Genomic DNA, 17,311 nt, shown 5'->3' with positions numbered 1-17,311 from the left:
TGCTCCAGCCCCAGCCCTGCTCCTGCTCCAGCCCTGCTCCAGCCCTGCTCCTGCTCCAGCCCCTGCTCCAGCCCCAGCCCTGCTCCAGCTCCAGCCCCACGGCCCTGCCCTGCCCCGTTGGTGCTGCTGACTAGACTCGTCTTGTCAGGAAAGAAAACAAACCAGGCCTCCTGCCCCAGCTATGGGAGAGGCCATTGGGGCTCCCCTTGGGAAGCTCAGCAATCTGAAGGCAGCAGCTGGTTTTGTTTTGAATGTGCTTTTACCACTTGCTCCTGCTTCGAAGTGGGAGACAGGGATAGTCACACTGCTCAGTCTCAGGCTCTCTCCTTAGAGTTTCTCCTTTCTAGTCCATAAACATGGAGATGTTACCCCAAAAGAAGACTCAGAACAGAAGCCTGACATAGGTGCCCTGACCCGCTCCCAAAGGAAAGCCCCCCTGCCAGCCAGAGTGCATCATCCCTCCAAGGATGTTCTGCTGTCTACAGCACATCAAAGTAGCTACTTTACATGTCTATCTTGATAAATGCCCAAACCTGCCTATATGGCACTGCAAGACAGTAAAAGGAGATAATCTGGAAAGCAAGAAGGGCACACAGGTGAAGAAGCCTACTTTTACTCTAATTTTGAGACAGGAATCCAAGGCAATGCCTTCTGAGTTAGCTGATGTGGAGCAAACACTATTATGGAGAGCTCCCACACAGCAACTTCACTGGGCTACCATTTCTCCATTTACAGACCAAATTGATTAAATCTGTGTCTCTGGCAGAGGATTTCCAATGCTTCCTCTCCTGGCCAGTATGTATGGCTAGCCACAGATGTCTATGAAAGAGAGTGCTGTTTCTCAAGATAATACAATAATAACACTGATCCATGCAGTTGCTTACCAATTAGTGGTAACTAATGAGAAGCCACTGCTAGCCCACCCAGGACCCATGATGCAGAAAGTCAAGCAACATCAAGGGAGTCCTTCCTTATAATGGTTTTCAAGAAGACTGTGCCACTAGTAACATCCACAGTGGCACAGAACTTCACCAAACAGTACAATGCCTTTACGTCAGCTTCCAAACAGAGTGATCTGTCCAAGTATTCAACTGCAAAAACTAACCCAGGGTAGCTGATGGAGAAACCTTGACATTACCTTCTTCAAACCTGTGTGCAAAAATGAACTTGTCTTGCCCATCTCTAGCACAGAGCAGCAAATATATTTTGAAAACCAACTCTACCCCATCCATCTGTAAAGAAGAAAAAAATTAATCAAAATAATACTCCAAATACAGGATCTCCCTCTGAGGAAGAAATGAACAGCACGTGATGTGTAATAACATCCTTTAGCACCTGTTATACAGAGAAACAACTCTGTTCTGGTAGGGGCACAGGAAGAACTGCTGCCACCATCGCTCTACGTCATTGGCAAGGGCACCACCTATTGTCAGGCTACCTGACATGTTCCACCAGCAGACACATTTAATTATGCTTTAATTTGAGCTGACACACTGTTTGTCTCAAACAATATTTTTATTTTACCATAGTAAAGTTTTCAGTCCTAAAGTTCAAATAATTTTCCTAAGTAAGGACAGACTACAATACCCTATTTCTCTTGTTTAAATAGGGAGGCAGACTCTTAGAAGTGCACAGGGCTGCTTCTGAAGAACAAACAAGCTTAAGACTATCCCAGCACTCAGGAAAAAAGGGGTATGGACTGAAACAGAAACTGGTAAGTGAGGATGGAATGTTTTAGCAAGGGTAGGAATTAAGCTGCCTCAAGACAGAAGGCAAGTCCAGCAGCTGTAACTGCACTTAAAAACATCAACTTGAGAGACTAATGCCCAAGCTGGACTTTCAGCCACACTGCCAGAGCAGGGAGTCCTGAGAGTAAGGAGCACACTACCAGCGAGGCATTTACCAATGCTGTGGTCTACTAACTGTGGCTCAGGATCAGCCATGTCACATTTAAACCAGCATCTGCCAAGCCTTCATGTATTCCCAAAACCTGTTTTCCCTGCTCTCTTGAACAGCTTGAGTTAGAGCTTTGCTGTGGAAATGCACAGGCCTAACTTGTTTCTGCAATCAACCCAAGCTGCAAGGCAATGAAGCCACAGGAATGATTCTGTAGGAGTCATCTTGGGTCACGGCAAGTTGTCCTCAAACTGAGCTAATAAAATAACTTAGACTCCAGTCAGCACTTTGGTCTCTGGCGTCATTCCACACTTCCAGGACAATACACAGGAAAATAGCTTCACCTGACCAGAACAGGGGAGGAAAAAGCCAGGCTGATGAGCTCTGTATCCACCATGGTACAGCACTGGGCTCCCTCAGGATCCGGCCTCTCACTCCCCCTGACCTAGGGGCTCCTGCTAAAGGAGGTCTCTGCGGAACTTCCCTCCCCCAAACCCCCACTGCTGCAGTGGTCAGACCGCCCCTCCCCTTGGTGGACACTACTTCTCTCACTCTCCCATGAACAAGCCAGCCTGGAATAGCATTTCTTCATCTACTTCAGGCCAAAAAAAAATCTGAAACGATGACCCCTTGTTTTCAGTAATTTGAGCATTCAGCTCGCACTTGCAACACTGAAATTCAGGCCACAATTTTATGCTTGCAGATGGTTGCTTCATCTGCCTACAGATGGTATCCTGAAGCCCAGCAAGTGGCTTTCATGTGAACTCCAAGACTACTATTTGAAAAAATTTGATACAAGCTGCAACATAGTTTTCCAAGGAAAGACAGAAGGCTATACTTGTGACAAAAATCCTTTATTAAACTAGATTCTGTAAATTCCATTTGTATCAGAAATTCTAAATGCAAATTACAAAACTAATTCAGTAAAAAACAAAATTATAGTAAACAGCAAAAGTACAACTTTATACAAGTAAAAAAATCATTATTTATTTTAATTTAAAAATAGAAATTTGTATTTTCCAATGTACTGGTCCTAACAGCTTTTACAACTGGTAGCTGCAATACTAGGTGTTTTCACATGCATATTCACATCTACTCATTTAATCCTCTGCAGAATTTATTTAGCTGAAATAGCATAAACAGTTGGGCTTTGGTTGGGTTTTAAAGGGGGATGTACCACATGATATTAAAAGGAAAAGCCAAAGACTGTCAAGGTATCCTGAAATACTTTTTAAAATAAATTTTTGCCCTATTACTTTCACAATCAACTGAAATAGTTTTCAACAGTCACATTACTTCAGACAATTTTCTTCATTATACATCTGGCCTTTTTTTTTTTCTTTTCTCTAAGATCACTCATCAATGTTAGTACAAGTATTAATTTTGTATATTAAAAAATGGTAATTTTCCTAAATTTAAACTTGGGATAACTATCAAAATGTTTTGTAAAAGAAGACACAGAAAGTCACATATTAAAGGCTACCACTCATCACCATCACATGCTGTTGAAGAATAGAATAGAAAGTGGTACACAAAATAGGTATTTTAACAGTTGTACATTATTTCAGAGTGCTGGTGGCAATACTGCTATTTTAATTTTAAGATGATACAGAATTTACACAATACCTCAGGATTCTCATGGATTCTCACTGCAAGAGACACCAGTATGGCTGGAACTTCTAAAATATAACCTACTTTGAAATACCATTTTTAAATAATTATATTTCAAAGAATAAATCCCAAAATACATTATAAAATCAGTCATAGAAATACAAGAACTCCAGTGTTGTTTTTCTGGAATACTGGCAAGTAGCTGAAGGCACGAAGATCTTTACTGATAAAACTCTACTTATTTTTACTCTGTGCACTGATCTTCTGAGCTGTATCCAGCTCAGCACAGCTTTTAAGCAAGTGCTTGAGATCCTTCAGAGGATTGTTGTATTTTTTCTGAGTCTGATTTGCAATGCCTCATTTGAGCTGCTGAAGCTGACAGAGAAAGGATTGGTTCTGCCAGTGTTATGATTTTAAGCCATCATCTTCATCAAAGTTCAGCTGGTAGTCAAACAATGCATGCTAGGAGAATGACCAATCTACCCCAGACAGGGCATATTCTGATATGTTCATGAACCTCAACCTGTACCCCAGTGAAAGACAGTCAAGAGAGGAAGAGAGAAAAGTATTCCAAACTGCTCTTGAGCTGTGTATTTCTCTGCTGACTTTGACAGACTGAAGAAAAATTCTCCTAGCACAGAGTAGAGCTGATTTTACCCTGAACGTTTTTAATGTATTTATCCAAATAGGACTAAAGGATGAAAAAACAGTATGAAAGGACACTGAGCTCACCAGGAACAGTTCCTTTCTAAAAAGTTTTAGCTCACTCCCAGAGACTGTTTATACACTTTTAATTCTTTAATCTCTTTTGTCCCTTTAAGCTTGAACTTTTAGTGCGCAGTGGTAATTTTGAAAAAAGGCTCAGGAAGTGGCAACTTCAAAAATATTCCTGAGCATGTTGGTCAGAGCATTTTCTGGGGAAGTGAGAGTCAAGTGCAATCATTATCATCCACTTGCTAAGCCAGAAGAAGGCAAAAAGCTGTGTTTCTCATCTCCAGGGTAAAGTTGTCAACTAGATTATGATGAACAGATGGGCAAGACAACAATTTTTTCTGCTTGTCTTTTGAACTAAAATCTAAGCTGTCTTTGTCCATGTCAGGAATGGTGTGAATATGCTGAATGAATCAGGCTGCCTCCCAAAACAACCAGAAGTGTTGGCACTTCCTCGTTTACAGGCACATCTCTGTAGGGCTTGGGCACCCAAGCAGCTCAACACACAATAGCTACCCAGGCCAACCAACAGGGACTATACTGCAAAGAGCTGTCCAAGAGAGCTGCAACTCCATTTGTTATAAAAACCTGTTCAGGAACAGAAGGAAGTCCCTTGGTCCAAAACCAAGATTTCGGCTCTGCTGAGATAGTTCTAACATTTGCAACCCAGTACAGCTGATAGTCTGAACTACTGTCTTAAGGCCAAGTGCCTAAACAGCATCTCTGTCCATTTTGGGCACTGTCACAGAGGATGGAATATGGACTTCACACAGGATATCATGCAGTGGCAGAAACAGCTCTGTTAGTGCTGTTTGGGGACCACAGATCTTTTGTATTTCACTTACTGATTCCCAGAGCAGTGCAGAGAGAATGAACTAGAGAAAGGACACAATTCAGATGAATTAAGTACCCACAAAAAATGTAAAACTTATTATGGCAGTCTATTATTATAGAAAGAGTCTCTTTGATTACTCAAAGCTATTTTTCCACTTGAAATCACCAGGAAAAGATTACTGTATTTGTTGAAGCATGACAAGCTCATTTTTAAGTCTACCATGCATCATATTCACTGTGTATGTATTAGAGTAAATACAGATATATTCAGGAAACATCATGTCTTTCAGCCTGTCAGCGACTTATACAGACACATTTTCAAGTGAAACCTATTTCTGTGGACAGCTTTTCTCACAGAAGTTCTTAGTTTATTAGTACTCATGTATGCAACTTGCAGAACTTACACACACATATGGATTCATACACAAACTCTATGTGCATGTAGTTCCTAGATAAAATTTACTGCAGAGTGGTTAAAAGTTTAAAAACTCCTCACATTAATCCTTAATCTATTAATACTGTTCCTAAAACACAACTCACATCTGTTCTGAAAAAGCTGTACAACAAAAATTCATATGCCTTTCAGGAGGCAAAGATATAAACAAACATAGCTATGCATTCTAGAAGATATTTCTATTTTAAAAGTGTTCTGATTATTTACTGGAAACACTTGCATAAGTAGAGATGCTTATATTTCATTTTTGAATGGTTTTGTTTGGGGTCTTTTTATGTTGTTTTGGTTTTTTTAATACAAATATTTCTAGATGCTGATGCAACACCACCAAAATCAGAGTAACTTTTGTACTCCCAGATTTTCCAGTTAAGCAATTACTTCTGCAATATTAGCATTCACTTTGATGTTAAAAATACATTTAAAATGTCTCATAATCATATTTTCTACAAGGAAATCACCAAACAATACACAGAGAATGAAGAAATCATTATTAGACGCTTGTAAAGTAAAATACTACTGCATTTGCTGCATTTAAAAAGCACAAAGAAAGAAACAATTTTAATCCAGTAGGTGGATCTCCAAAAGAGATTGAATAACAGCATTGTGGTTTTCCCTTTAAGAGATCACACTAAATCTGCCAAATTACCAAACACACGGCTGGCCTTAATGCAGAGGCCTTATATGCAACTTCCTTTAATATTTGGAGAAGTTTAGAATTAAGTAAGGATAATAGAACTGGTCAACTCATCATAACATAACCACTAAAATGATACCAGATTTTTAATGAAGCCTGGAAATACTCAGCACTCAGATGTAACTGGATTTGAAACACCAGCAGTTGCTCAGTTTCAGCCTCTCCTTTGCTCTTCTGAAGGGTTTAGCATAAAGTTCTGAATTACAAAATAACTTTGTACAAGATACTATGTTTTAGAAGTACAGAAGCCACAGAAATCAAGATGTGCAAGGGTCAAAAGGCAGATTAGGTACGCGAAGAAGACAGTTACATTAAAAATTGTACCTTAACTTCCATTAAAAACATCATATATTTCTCAGCAGAATTCTAAGTCCGCATTTCTGAGACTTCAAATCCTCTTAAGATCTTCCTTTTGCAGGTTCAAAAGAGGATCTATTCCACACAAAAATTTATTGGAAATATACTGGTAAATCCACTTGCTGCAAATTGAGACCAGTTCTAATAAAATATCATCCAAACAGATTATAAAATACCAGTGCAGTTGTTCAAAATATGGGGGGGGTTTCTTTCTGTTACCCGGTGCTCATCTGACACCTCAGTTTCTATATTCCTCTTTCCACAACTCAATTCAGCATGACTTTCAGGCAGCCTGGTTTTATTTCTGTGAACCTACGAAACAAGAGAAAAAGAAGCTTCAACATGTAAACTATAGGCAATGCCATCACCTTCAATTCTCATCAAACATATGGTTAAGTGGTAAGGTCCTCAGTCAAGTGTATGTGCATGTGAGGAAATCAGCATTATGTCCTTAGATGTGACACTGAAGGAGGATTTTTCAATATCTGGAGATATGAAGACCTGGAAAAAGCAGAAACTAAGACGAAGATTTGAGAAAAGAAAAACCTGCCCAATATTTCTGGTTATATTAATTCTGTTCCTCTATTCCTGTTCCTTTTTCATTCCCTCTTCTTTTAAAATGGATTTTCATCCTTCTATTTTGTAGAAGCCAAGAAGGAAATGGGAAGTCATTGCTGTTTTTGAGTCTCACCTTCCTCCACTGCTCTATGTAAAAAGCAGAAAACACACTGGTGCCAGCCCAGACATACTAAATTGCTATCCCTCATAAACTGAACACAAATACAAGTAGTGGGAACAAATAAATAGCAGGATTAACAACTTTTCACAGTAAAGCTAGCAATCTTGAATTGAAATATAGAATTAAACTATCTCAGAGGAAAGGATCAAACATTTAACAGGTGCTGCATTGGATTTGTGAAAAAACAGACTTAATTTAATATGAAACAGCAGACCAGCCCACATCTTTGTAGTAGTTTACAGCACTCTAAAACTAAACTTCAATTTTCAGTTATTTAAATGTGGGTTAAGAAAAAAAAAAATTATCAGTAAGAAAAATCTAAAGTCACCTGAAGTTGTGGCTTGTGAGGTATCGGATAGCTGCTGGTCTGATGCGAGCAACTCCTCCCTGACTATGGCTTCCTCTTCCCGTGATAACGCTGAGATACGGCTTCCCGCCCGTCTGCTGGTACTCTGCAACAGCAGGAATTGCAACCGTTAAAGTCTTCTGCAGCACAGACCTGGCATTCAGTACGAGCCTTCCATGCATTCTTCTGGAAACTCTCAGTACTCTTCTAGAGCTTTGCTCTCCCATGATGATATGCGTATTTTAGATACAAATAGCAATTTTACCCTGTTCTGAAAAAGTCAAACATTTGAAATCCAGATTGCTTGCAAAATGTATATTGTGATCATCCAAAAACATTCCAGTTTCACACAAGCTTTACTGTTTCTGTCATCTGATATTCCATTGGAATTTACATGCTGGGATATAAATTTAAATTGCAAAATTAAAAGAGGTGAGTGCCATTAACTGAATTTTTAAGTAGTGCTTCTGTATTGTTTCATGTTTTATCTTAAATTAATGTGAATAAAGAAATAACATTTTACTGAATAAAGAAATTAAGAAGAAAGAAAATATAAATCCAGCTTTTGATACTTATGTCACATTATTTGGACTATCTTCTGCTATGCTGGAGCATGGAAATCAACAGATCAACATATTTAATGAATTTTATTAGGGCACTTAGCCCTCATAACAAAAGAAATTGCTCTCTTCCCAGAGATAACAGAAACCTAAATTGATGAAGAGTTTGAAAAAGAGGGGAAAAAATTTAACTGGATTCTCACAACTAGTCAAGATTAGCCAGTTTGCAATTATCAGTTGACATGATGAGTTTCTTCAACTACTCTCCCCCACCCCATAACTTTATGTAGGTTTTATATTTACTTGTAATTATGCCAGTAAAAAAGTTCCCAGTATTGATCCTTTTCCAATGTATGTACAGTGAAATTAACTTTTTTTTTTTTCAGATTTAGTTGAATAGACTGAACAGAGAGCCCCTACTACCAATTTCAGTATCCCTGATTTAAGTACAGTTCTGGAAATGCAGCTCTAAAAAGCATTAGGTTACAGTTTAAATTACGCAAATGTCATTGCAGGACCTGCATGAGATAATGGAATTTAATTCTCTCTGATGCATATTGGAAGACAAAGATTATCTAAGACCCCACTGAACACTTTTATTTATAGTCTGTGGATAGCTGATTCAAAAATCAAGTTTTTGAGGCAGCACCTTGCAGAAGCATTCTCAGTGTGCTTAAATTTAGAGGGTAAACTAGTAATGCAGAAAATTGATCTTTTTACAGCATGGACACTCATGAAGTACTTGAACTCTCCACAGTGAGAAAAAATAAGATCTCAAGCAAAATTGCATAAAATTACATTTCTGGAAGCAGCAGTATTCTGATCTCAAGCGATGCTCCCAACAACTGATACAGAAGTTTCTGAAAGGTAGCTCAAATCTCACACTTTCATGTAGAAGTTGAAGACAATATCATCACTGCATCACTGTTGTTAGAATTCCAACATAGTAATTTTCTTTTAAGATTATAAAAGCAACATAGTTGTGACAAAGCAATGCAATGGTGACACATATGTTTGCATCATCTCCTCGGTTAAAAATGTCAGGAAGGACAGACCAAGTATTCAATAATAGTAATAAAAATGGGTAAAACACAAGGAAGAAAAAGATTCACAAAGAAACAGAGGGAAGGGGGCGAGACAGAAAGCAAGAATCATTCTCATGTCAAAGAAAAACAATACCACTGGGGTACTTTGAGAACAAGACAACACAAAGCCTAGTTGTTTTTAACATACATGTTATTAAAGCATGTTATTCATTCCCTCTGATATTGCCATGTATCATGATTTCTTAATAGAAAATGAGAACCATTTTTAGGGGCAAGAATTATTACCTAAATCCTACCTTCACTTTTTTCCTGCAGCACTCTGGACAACTGATGCACAGCTTCATCCACATGGAGACCATGCAAATCCAACACATTCATAGGCAGCAAGGAAGTATTTACTCTCTCAAAGATTTGCACAGCAGCAGCATGGTTAGCTTCTTTCATCTTCTGCTCATGAAGGCGACCCTTTATTCATAAGCACAGGGACTATTACACACCAAGAAATAATTTAAGCTCCACTCTGGTCAGTGGTTTCAAAATGACAGCACTGGCAGGGTGCTTTTAGTTCAAGTCTGAACTAGTAAAATTTATAATTATAGCAGAACTTCTGCAAGATGCTCAGTGAGACCTACTCACAAGAAGATTCCATTAAATCTGTTTGTGAGAAACTACTCAAAGCTGGCACAAAGAAGACATTATAACAAAAGCCTTACAAGGAGAAAAAGTACAAAATCATAAGGTCTTTACATAAGCTAAAAAGTTACACTCCATACTGAGTTGCAAATTTATTTTCCTAACAATAGGTTTTTATTTCCTGTAAGTATTTTGCTAAAATTATAATGAAACACTGTCAAAAAAACTGCCCAACAGATTAGGAAAAGCCTGCTGACTGTTGTATTTGAGGTTAACTCTTCAGAATGTATTCCCAACATTTCAGACAGGCCAAGGGTAAACATTTTTAATAACAATAACAATAATAATATTGTCTATTATCTCTCCAAATACTTTTGACATCTTTTATGACTGAGAAGGTCAGTAAGTCTCTTTTGGAATGAGGGCAAGGAGCAGTACAATTAGTCACCTTACTACAGACTGAACAAGTACCAACTCCTTCCCATGAACCTTGCAATGGTAATATCTGAGAGATCAAAGCAACAAATTATGTCCTCGAAGATCTGTAAGTACAGTCTGAAAAAGAATGGAAGATTTAACTCCAGGTATTGTATTGACAAAGGCTCAAGAAAACAAAAGTGAAAATCTGTCTTACACTTTCTTCAAATGGATCAGCTGAAGTGTATTAGTGTGAAACTCAAGACAGCAGCCCTGCAACCCACTTGCAAAGGATTCCCAAGACAAAGGCCACCAAGCATACAGCATTTTTTATTAATAAAGGTAGATTAGTTTGCCTTTTTATTACCTAAAGGAAAGTACATAATAAATAAATTTCAACGTATTTACAATAGATTGTATTTGTTCTTATGGATAAGAACGAAAGTAAGACAGGACTTGAAATTACATTTCTGTTTAAAATCCTGCACATCTTTTTCTCAAAACTTCAAGAATATATGAATAAAAAACATTAAAAGTTCATTATAAAAATTGATAATCAGTACTTTCTACATGCACAGTAACAATATAAGCATTTAGTTATACCACTTGCATGAAAGCTTTTTTAATAAGCAAATTCAAGTGATTTATTATTACGTTTTTGTTCTGTCATAATACAATTCAAAGTTTAGAATTAAATGCTTCTAATTTTGATATACTATTAGATCACAGGAAAACTACAGCCTTTGAAGATATTTGTAACAGATTTTTTTAAATGTGATGTCAAGGGAAGGGTCTCCTGTGAAGGCACCAAGAAACCAACGTAGAGGAACTTTGATTACAAGAAGAAATGAGACTTAAAACCAAGAGCAGGATCAACAGCACTGATCAGCAGTACTCAAACTGGTACATAGTAAGAAATGTGCCTGAATCAAGACCAAAGAGCCTGTGCTCCAAGGCCAGAGCATGCAAGACTGATACAGCAGCAGATCTACAGTCTATATGAGATCTATTGTGAAAAACATACACACCTCATTTATCCCAACCCAAGACAGACTGTAGCCATAAAGACAGTCAGAATGAAGAAGCGAAGACAGCAGGCAGCAATCTTGCCCAAGATTTATGGAGGATGAGGCAAGCAAGATTCTGTGGCAAAAGATGACAACACCTGTCTGACTCCTATAAAGTACAGAAGATGTGTCTAAGAACAGTTCAGCGCCGACATATACAGAGGATTCAAAAAATTGTGTTTGTTGCAGTCCATGTCACGCTCCACAGAAGCTAGCCAGACCACTTGGATACAAATCTTGGTGTTTACAAGGAGGTGATGGGATGTGAGAGAGATCTAAGACAAAGGAGCATGTGTGACTAAGCACTAGGTATCGCCTTTCATGAGGTCTCAGAGCAGCTAAATTACATTAGCTTCCTGTGCTGGCACCATTACTAGTGGAAGCAAATTTACTTGTGATTGTCAGTATAACATACAGAGAACAGTGACCAAATTTAACAACTCTAGCAGGCATGATGTATTCTTATCACTTCCAATTCAGTGTTTAAGTACCTTCCTAAATTCAGATAAAAAGAACAATATTTTTGTTTACCTGATGTGCATAAAATGCCGCCACAGACTTCATACCCATGCGATAGGCCTCGCCAGCCTTTTTCAAGCATTCCTGTCTCTTTTGTTGGTGACAAAAAGCTTCTGCTCTTAAATCATCATACTGTGGATACTCAAAGTCTTGAAACATTTCACATAAAGGATCATCCTCTTCCTTATTTTTTTTTGCCTGTAGGAATTCACATTGTTGAAGTTACGGATGCATTGTAGGGTGTTTTCATTAGCATAGTTTTGGCTATGTTTGTAACTATGGTTACAAAAATATAAATACCTTCTTCTCACGGTTCTTTGCAGCACTGTAGGAAGAAACGATTTCATTCTGCTGAACACTTTCTTGAGCTATAACTGTTTGTACAGGATCCGCCTCCAGAACACAGTTCAGAAACTGTTCAGTTTGTTCTAAAGAGTAGCTGTAAAGGATAAATAAAATCTTTGACTTTACAAATATATATATTAATAGCTGCTATATTTATCTAAATTCATTATAACAAACAAACTGATATTGTTACAGAACTAGATTACAATGAAAATAAACACTGGAATGGAATATTACAGCTTATTAAAGGTTTGCATACTCCTTGTAGGGCATCAACATACATGCAGTCTTGGTCAACTGAAACATAACTGAGGGGCACTTGAGCATTAAAAGGAAAATGACATAACTGAAATAAATTACATCCTACATTAATCAGAGAGATATTAATAAATGCTGCTCTTTGGGCTGAGTAAGATAGTTCATCTTAAATCTTCTCTGGTCAGGGTTAGATAATTCAAACTAATTTAAAACTAGCTCAGTTTTCTGAAACCCTAATGAGGGAAAATCCTTGTATTTTTAGTCAAACTTTGCTATCAAATGTAATTAAATAAGACATCAGTTGCCAACAGCTTTCTAATAAGCCCTTTTTCTTCTTTATTCTTGCTCTTTAGTAAGCTAACAAGAGCAGACTGATCAAAAGTAAAGGCAGATTTTGGGAAAGGCAACACTATGAGGACAATTTCAAATGTGAAAAATGAGATGGTGAAATGTTTGAATTATAAAAATGGATGAAGGATATAAACAGGAAAGATTTTTATAACAACCTGGACAAGCTGCATGACTGACAAGTAGGTATGCAAACCCATATGTAGAGACAGACATTCAAACTGCCAAGGATGAAAAAAGATGTTTCTCTTGAAAAAAAAGCAACTTCTCAGCAACATGGATTTAAGAAGGTAGACATACATCCCAGAAACATAAATGCAGACAGGAGAAAGAGAATGTCATCAGGAAGGCATAGAGAGATTACTCATTCCTTCAGAGTGGCTGTAGTAACCAGGAAAGTACCGGCAGGTAAAACCAGGTGATGGTCATGTTTTCCTCTTGGGCAGATGCCATTTCCTGCGATCCTATTATTACCACACCCACTAATTTCTCCCACTAGATTTAAACCTCAGCTCACAAAAAATATGTCTATTTCACCCTAAAAAGAAATGTGTCTAAACTGAGAGGTTTTATACCCTTTTTGCCTTTAAGACCAGCTAGCTTTTATTTAGATTAACAAAAAGCACTACTTTGCAAAAAGCCATTCTTTAGCAGTATCTTAACTCTAAATATTTATGACTGTAACTGAGTACCATTTTTAAACAGAAGTAAAAAGTAAAAAGATTTCTTACTTGTTGTCCCTGAAGACATCAATTAAGAAATTTTGATTAATAGTTGGAAACATCTCAAAAAGTTGCTTCTCCTTTAGTTTAGCAGCACAGTCTTTTCTAGCTGTAGAAGGAACACGATTCTACCCAGAGGACAAAAGAAATATATTAGAAGTTCTTCATTAGAAAAAAATACAGTGAAGGTGGAGCCAATCCAACTTTGCCATTATTTGCTACGATTTAAAAAGTATCTATTCAGTTGGTATGCACCCACAGCAAGGACAACAGGCCATATCAGCCTGTCACACTGATCAGCATAAAGTAAGGACAGGCAAGTTGTATCATACATACACCACTGCAGTACTCTGCAGTCTTTTGAAGTAATGCAGCTGGAGCTCCCTCATAAAATTATGAGTTTCATCATAATTTGGACAAAGTAAAATGAGGTTTTTTAGGAGGGATTAAAATTTTAGAATGAGAAATTTTAGGAGGGATTGAAGTTTTAGAATTTATTCCCTGTCAGTCCACTCAGAAATTTGCACAAGTGCTAAGCTTGTGCAAAGTCCTCCTCTTTTCTCTATACTGAACGCCTGCAATTGAAACAACACTTTATTATTAAGAAGCATAAACAATTTTGGTTTGATGTATCTGGAGCTGTGTCTATAATAAATATTCTTACTTCTGAAGTCATCTGAGAAGATGACATATTTATAGCCTAGAATTAATTGGACTGATCATTCCAATATTCAGAATTTTTTTTAAAAAAGGGAAAAAATGGTCAAAATAAAGCCAAGCTCCATTAATTCAAACTAAAAATAAAGCTGTGGACTTGACACTAGTTGTTATCAGTACAGCACAAACATGCAGCTCAAAGAAAGACTCCACAAGCCATTTTCCAAGTACAGGCTAACTCATACAACTTTCTACACCAGTTCAGAGCTCCTCTTCTTTAGGACTGCTGCTTATCAGAAACTATTACAAGTAAGAACACCTGTTCTGAACATCAGTGGGGCAGCAGAGGGCAGTATCAGGCACAAGCCAAACACACAAGGCACAGGAATTCTGTGTGGAAATCAAAGAACTAGCACAAATCTATTAAAGAGTTACTTTAGAAGTGGGTACAGCAACTTGTTTGAGATTAACCTTAAGTACTTATTTTAATGTCTCATAGGTTAGGAATTTTGTGAGTTCTCCTAACAAAAAAAAAAAATTACAACCAATTCAGTACACTTCTAAACAAGGCATGGAGCCAACTAAGAACTTTTTTTTGATATTCCTGTCACAATAAAAAGCATGGAAGACCATACTGATCTTTGGTTTTAGATGAGCAACCAAAAAACAATTCAACCAAACACAAATGCTAACCTAGATAGTGAATGCAGAATGATCTATTTGTGAAACAACCAAAATATTATATTGTAAATGAGACTGTATTTTTCAAACAGAACCATCTACCTCAAGAAAACTCCTGTACCAACAATACTAACTGGCATGTATTTGTCTCACAACTTCAAGCTGTAATCAGCAGTACAGGGATGAGTCACCATACTCCATTTCAATAACAGCAATGAATCTACATTAAAAAAATGGTGCTATCCATACCAGGTCCTCTCTCTCCTGCATCGCTATTTCTTCAGAAATTATTTGCCTGAGAGAAACTTTCTGAATCTGAGCATTCCAGTGATCCATAAATGGAAAAACGTCTGATGTTGCTGGGGTCTTTGTCTGTGTATCATTAGATGTGTCTGCAGCTGAGCTCGGTTTTTTCTTCTGTATATTGCTGTCTGCATTCTGAGATAACAGCACTTCTGAGTCATCTGTATCTATCTGCTGAAACACTGTAGGACATTCAAAAGCAATAAAAATAGGGTGACAAAACACATACTAGGTTATATATACATGCAATGCCAAAATAACTGACAAGTTTTTCATATATATATATGAAAATATATATATATATACAGTTTGAGTTTCACCAAAACAATATTATTAACGCTAAAACAGAAACCAACACATTGCTTTCACTTTCTTCACTTTCATTTTCCATAGACTGTCTGATCATCTTTATCTATTTTGTGAAACAAAAGAAATCCATCAGACTTCTTCACAAAATTTTCAAGTGTTAAGGTGTTATCTTACAGCTGTAAATCATCTTGCACATACATTAAGCGGGAAGTTGTTTGCTTTTATAAAAGAATTACTGACTCATATGTTTACCTGCCTTTCTTCTACAACTTAAGGACAGATGCTTAACAATCTAGTTTTCTGCTTCTACAAGTTAATGGCAACAGCACTGTTTGGTCACTAGTTTGCACTAGTCCAAGTCTGCAGTGGGGTCTGCAGGACTTCCTTTATCTAGGTATTTATACCTTATTTATCTTGGTATTTATATAAAACCTAATATAGGCTTTATCTGGAACAAGTGATTCTGCTTATCGTTAACTCCTCTCCCCTCCCCCACACCATAATAAGAGATTGGTAAATGGATCCAAAGGCAATAAAATTTAGCCTAATAAATAAAGTCATCATTTTTCAACGGATGGAGTATTTGCAACCTTAAGTTTCAAATAATTAAATGCTTTTATAATGAATATTAAGTTTGTTTACAATTAAAAGAAATATACAACACACCTTCTGCAGACAACTTACATGATTCATCTCTCCTCTGACGCTTCTAAATAAAAATAGTAAAATAATGAATGTTATAAGTTATGAATTTTGCAGGAAAACTGCAAGTGTTAGCTTCTAATTAAAACAGTTTAAAAATAAGGTCTTGCAATATTTCTCAAAGATTCAGTATTTTAAAAGAAATATATTTAGGAAAAATAATTATGAAGTGAAATTTATAAGCTAGAATTATCTTTCTAAAAACACATCAAACCAGAGAAACATGCCCACTGCTAAGACTTCACAGCCTTAATTATATAAACCAAACAAAAATTTTGTAAAAAGGCATTCCAAGTTTCACAGAGCTGTAAAGAACACAGGTTAGAGAAGTCATCTCACTTATTGCACATAGAAATGTCTTGTACAGAGAATAATTCATAAAATAATTCTTTTTATAGGTAAAAAAAAAAGGATTCTTGGCAAGAGGAATTCATCAATCTTGTAGTGAAATTGTGCACTATGATCCTTGTTTTTTAAGAATCTTGTTTTCATGATGAGGCACTCATGATATCCCTTAAAACATCTTTCAGTAGCTCCAATGATTATGACATACTGATACACTCCGCTCATTTTACAAACTACTATTACATTTTATCATTGTTCTTGCCAAGATAACACCTTTAGACCAAGACATATGCAGACAAATGGTCTGACAAAATACAGACATGCCACAACGTATCATAAGAAGGAATTCTACTGACCAGAATAGATTCTTTCCATTTTTCATGAATCACTTTTGCCAAATTCAGATCAATATAAACCACACAATCCTCAACAGTTAGTGATCCTGGGGGAACAAAGAGAATATATTCATTAAAAGCATTCTATAAAAACTTACGTAAGCAATTAAAGTACAGTATCCTAGACTTAGAAATTTTAACTCTGGAGAGTCTATATAAGCTGGTCATGACTGAAATAAACTCCTAAACAAAAAATGCATTCCACAGAAATTGTTTTCAGGTGTTCAAAAACTCTGAAAGGGTAGGAAAGAAACAAGTTAACATTAACTGAATATTGCTGAAATATTACTACCTGAACAATGATATTTTTTCACCTGTTTTCAGTTTTTCTAGCAGACCCTTCTTTTACAAAGCCACTGTTA

The 17,311-nt window shown here is 36.9% G+C and overlaps 1 protein-coding gene across 6 annotated transcripts in view; it reads right to left on the bottom strand.

Annotated features, from left to right (window-relative positions):
• Positions 1-2,734: 2,734 nt before the first annotated feature.
• The window catches only part of N4BP2 (NEDD4 binding protein 2), a 35,728-nt gene continuing 21,151 nt past the window's right edge, over positions 2,735-17,311 (bottom strand). For 3 of the 6 annotated variants that reach the window (XM_021533195.2, XM_021533198.2, XM_077782810.1), the window contains 9 exons: positions 16,911-16,996; positions 16,174-16,216; positions 15,145-15,380; positions 13,567-13,685; positions 12,185-12,323; positions 11,897-12,082; positions 9,545-9,713; positions 7,625-7,748; positions 2,735-6,869 (listed from right to left, as the gene is read on the bottom strand). In XM_021533195.2, coding sequence (XP_021388870.2) covers positions 6,824-6,869; positions 7,625-7,748; positions 9,545-9,713; positions 11,897-12,082; positions 12,185-12,323; positions 13,567-13,685; positions 15,145-15,380; positions 16,174-16,216; positions 16,911-16,996 — 1,148 coding nt within the window. In that variant the 3' untranslated portion in view covers positions 2,735-6,823. Of the gene's footprint in view, positions 6,870-7,624; positions 7,749-9,544; positions 11,475-11,896; positions 12,083-12,184; positions 12,324-13,566; positions 13,686-13,873; positions 15,381-16,173; positions 16,217-16,910; positions 16,997-17,311 lie in introns of those variants that run through there. The other 3 variants (XM_021533199.2, XM_021533200.3, XM_031504559.2) reach the window with 3 other exon arrangements.

This window comes from Lonchura striata, chromosome 4 (genome assembly GCF_046129695.1).
Source record: "Lonchura striata isolate bLonStr1 chromosome 4, bLonStr1.mat, whole genome shotgun sequence".
Classification (NCBI taxonomy): Eukaryota; Metazoa; Chordata; class Aves; order Passeriformes; family Estrildidae; genus Lonchura; species Lonchura striata.
The sequence above is the reverse complement of the archived record's forward strand: the minus strand, read 5'-3'. Positions and strand labels throughout refer to the sequence as shown.